Genomic DNA, 4450 nt, shown 5'->3' with positions numbered 1-4450 from the left:
TGTGAAATACAGGCACGCACGCACGCACGCGGATCCAACTCCATCGATCATCTGATTGATGTGTGTTCGCCCAGTTATATACGCCAGTTGATTAAACAGTCGTCGTTGATGCCTAATCTGTGTATATAGATTTACTTCATCAATGTAAATAACTCCTGAGATATATAGTAACTATAAATACACACACTAGTAAACATGCCTGTGCGGTGCAATGGAAGAAAAATTTGACGTGGATTCAAATTTAATGTGAATCGTGAGATCTCACGGATTCCACAAACCTGCTCCACGCGCCACTTCTTCTATCCATCTCTTATGAGTTATGTATGATTGGGATAGAGAAAGTTTCTTTCCTCAAGTAGATGGTATTTAAAAAAAGTCACAAATAAAGTTACTCCCATCTCTAGTGATAGTGTATAAATAATGTTATTGTCGTATTGCCTAACAAAGTTTCACAAAAAGTAAAAGAAAGAAAAATAGCTAGAATCAATAATGGAGGGAAAAAATTGTCGAAGTTGCAAAACTTTTGTTAATTTCCTCACTTCAAAATTGTTCAATTAGCATGCTTGATTTTCTCTTAAAAAAGATTAATAACGAGAGTGCCAAGCTCAAAAATAAAATTTCAGCGCCTCGCTCGCACTTACTACATCATCCGTCCATCTACATGATGAAGTATTATTTTACCTCCATCCCTAAAGAAAGAAAAAGATATTTTACCTACAAATATTTCATCAGAGAATCAACACATGAGTAATAATGAACCTGTCTCATCATGGGGTGACTTGCGGTATACCGAACTAGATACCATACGGATATCTCTTTCCAAGTAGAGTTGAGAAATGCTAGAACTGAAACACCAAGCAAAATTCCCGGAAAAAAAAAACAAGTAAATTTGTGCCCATCGTACACAATAATGAATGCTACAACTGAAACATAGTTTGAGTTCAAAATCAAAATGGTGATGCTGACATGTTGTAGTACTGATGTACTAGTACGTATCCAGTTCTTTGCTTGAAGAGTACGCAGGTTGGAAGTACTGTATGTAGCTTGGAGGCTCAACCAAGGATCACTTGCTTGCCCATCCATGTTACCTCCCCCGGCCTAGCTTTTTGAAAAGTGGAATATATTAATATCGCGAAGATATCAATTACACTCAGCCTCTGCACCAATAAGATATCGAAAGACGTTCAGGGTACACACAACCAAGAACAAAATAAAAAGAGAGAAATGTAAAAAACAACGAAGACCCTGTCGCGGCGATGAAATACCCCCCCCCCCCCCCCCCCCCCTGCCTAGCTAACTACAACATCTACTCTAGATACAAGCACCATCTCAGTCAGAAATATCAGGAGTGAGCGTGCAAGCAAAGTAGCAAAGAGAAGATACCAGGGCAAGCACCTCGCTACACGCAAACAATAGCCAGATAGATGCCTCCGCTCCCTCCGGCCCGACCCATATAAACCCGCTGCTTCCATCTCCATCGGCAAGCACACGCAGACGCAGAGCAGACACAGGGCTCGCTCACTCCACAGCTACTCTAGCAAAGTACCCGGCCGATCGAGTCGAGATGGGGAGGCGCGACGGTGTGGCGCCGCGGCGGAGCTGTTGGTGGGCGATCCTGGCGGTGGCGGCGCTGCTCCTCGCCCTCTTCGGCGCCCTCTACGTCGTCGCCGCGATGTATAGTCAGCCGCGGCTGCAGGTGTGCGACGCCAAGGTGCAGGGCGGGCGGACGGTGTACGACCCCCTCACCGGCAACACCACCCTCCAGGGCGTGCGCGTCAGCCTCCACCTCTGCTGGAAATGATGCATGCTTGCATGCATGGGTCCAACTCCATCTCTGCTTCATCACTTTCTTCTAATCTTAGTCTACATACATAAATATATCTTGAAATAGTTGGTGGATACTTTCTCCTTCACGGCATCAACAGTTTTCTTTCTGTTATTAAGCTAGAATTAACAGCAGCAATTGGAGCATACGTGTAATCATCTCCAAATATATACATGACAGCAGGTAAAATGTACTTATATGTGGATCTACTCTCCAGCATGCAGGCGTACTGCACAATAATCTACTCCTTCTGTCTCAAAATATAAGAACGTTTTTAACACTACACTAGTGCCAAAAATGTTTTTATATTATGGGACGGAGGGAGTAAAAATTAAATAAGCACATTAGCAATGAACAACAATGAACCCAGACATAGAGATTAACACGTACACGTTAAAGATGCTGATTCCATATGCTAGTCGTTGATACATCACACTTACCACATTCATCATGTCACGGCTACTACATACATAGAGTGAAATATCCAGAGCATTCGTGATTCAGAGCAAATGCTAATTAGTTCAACACGGCAAACCGTATGTCCTCTCTATCAATGACCCAAGCATCGGTGCCACAGAGAGCACGCCATATACTGCAGTATCAGTCTTCGAGCTGCCGGCCCGTGCGTTCGCGGAACTCTTGCTCGGTTTCGTCCCAGAACTGGTCTGTCCCGAAGGCAGCCCCACCGCCCTCCGTGTTGCGCTTGTCGACATCCTGGGCGCATTTCTTGTACTTGTCATAGAGCCACGCCTTCCTCCACTCCTTGTGCTTGTACTTACTGCCGTGCTCGGTCATCCACAGCTCCTCAAACCTCCACTTCATGGCATCCTCCTTCAAGGCTTTCTCAGCAGCGAACTCATCTATGGCTGCAATTGGTTACGATTTATGAGCAGGACAGAAGAAGCACTCATTCATCTGTTTGTGGTCAACTAGGTGACAACAGCTAGCGATGCCAAATGTATACACGGAGATCCATGGCCAGCAGAGTAATACCGTACCTGCTGGCTCCGCTGGAAATTTGAGAACATAATTTACTCCGCTCAAGGCAAGGTAGGCATCCAAGATCTTTTTCCTGCAAAGGAGCAAAACTTGAGTAAATTGGAAACTAGCTAAGAGCACAACTGTATTAATTGTGTCATTGCTCTCAACTGCTTATTGTAACTGAAATTAACATCCTTTTTTTGGGTGAAAAGCCACATGCATGGCGAAATGCAGAGCAGCTATTAGCCTCTTGTAGCGGCCTCAACTGTAGTTGATTGTCAAGGGTGGCCATTAGATTGATACTCCCTCTGTCTGAAAATACTTGTCGGAGAAATGGATAAAAATGGATGTATCTAGAACTAAAAAATGTCCGGATACATCCATTTCTTAGACAACTATTTTCGGACAGAGGTTATACTAGTTAGGAGAGATTGACAGGAACAAGCAAGAGCCAGTTTAAAACATTGCATTACAAAATTGTTCAAATGACCGGCAGGTATATCTGTTGAGGCTATATATGTTGTCCAATGATTAGATTTGAAATTTCAACGATATTAATTTGAATGTTGGACGTTGTATCAAGGAACCCAATGAGGTAAGTAAATTACAGAAAAACCTAATTATGCTAAGATTCCAATTCTAATGTGGCACGTACGTACGTACTAGTTAGGACAGCCCCATTCAGATTCGTCCAAAGTTGTTACACCATGGTCATGGTGCATGAATAATTAATCCAACCCGAAGCTTTCAATGACCGCAATGTGAACAACACAATTTCCCTAGCTACAGGCAGCGCACCTACTTGATTGATTCAAGTATGTTTGGGAAAACTAAACACATTCCAGTCAAATTTGACTGCAATGTCACCACATGGAACAGAACAGAACAGAACAGGCCGAACAGGCAGCCCCATCAGGAAGAGGAACCGAATTAAAGGCTTATACTTGAAGTGGTTTCTTGGATGAAATGAAGTGATGTATGCATCTTTGGTGTTATGACGAAATCGAAGCATCAGTGCAAGAGGTGATTAAAACTTGGTAGAGTAATAATTAACACCCATGGAGACGGTAGCTAGGAAACAAACTTTTGCTGCCAGAGGCCGCGGCCGAATCTCTCCGTCTCGTGCTCGATGCTCCTCCGCAGCCTCCGCGCGGAGCCAGCGGCCTCGCTGCAGACCCCGGCGTAGAAATCTCTCTCCGCGCGGAACTGGACGAACCACCTGCGACCGGACGGGACGAGATTTCATTTAGCCTAACCAAATTAAGGTGGATGCTTGATGAAACATGAGAGCAGCAACCAAAGAACCTGTGCTGGGACAACTCCCGCATCTCGTCGCCGAGGTTTCTCTGCAGGTTGGTCGATCGATAGATTAGCCATGGCCGTGCGCTTTGTTAACAAGTAGCTAGCTTACCCCTCTCTCTCTCTTCCTGTACGTGCGCACGTCCTGCATGCACGATCCCACGATCCATGCACGTCGCCACACCCCGGCGCTCTGCGCCCTGTTGTAACCGGCTATATATACATGAGTATACACAGGAGAGCACCTAAGGTGCGATCTCCCTCTTCCTCCACTACCAGTAAACGATCAAAGCAGCCTCTCAGATTTATGTGAGTACTGAATTCTTAATTCATATTTCCTAGAAA

At 44.7% G+C, this 4450-nt stretch overlaps 1 protein-coding gene across 1 annotated transcript; it reads right to left on the bottom strand.

Annotated features, from left to right (window-relative positions):
- Nucleotides 1-2030: 2030 nt before the first annotated feature.
- On the bottom strand, nucleotides 2031-4149 carry LOC147973914 (uncharacterized). The gene is made up of 4 exons (XM_087525133.1): nucleotides 4112-4149; nucleotides 3891-4025; nucleotides 2824-2897; nucleotides 2031-2691 (listed from the first exon to the last, which is right to left on the bottom strand). Exons 1-4 carry the CDS (start codon nucleotides 4132-4134, stop codon nucleotides 2426-2428), a joined length of 498 nt encoding a protein of 165 aa, XP_087381259.1. The 5' UTR covers nucleotides 4135-4149; the 3' UTR covers nucleotides 2031-2425.
- Between the last annotated feature and the right edge of the window lie 301 nt (nucleotides 4150-4450).

This window comes from Triticum urartu, chromosome 5A (genome assembly GCF_056163025.1).
Source record: "Triticum urartu cultivar PI428250 chromosome 5A, HENAU_Tu73, whole genome shotgun sequence".
NCBI classification, from domain to species: domain Eukaryota; kingdom Viridiplantae; phylum Streptophyta; class Magnoliopsida; order Poales; family Poaceae; genus Triticum; species Triticum urartu.
Note: the sequence above shows the minus strand (reverse complement) of the source record. Positions and strands in the feature narration are given on the sequence as shown.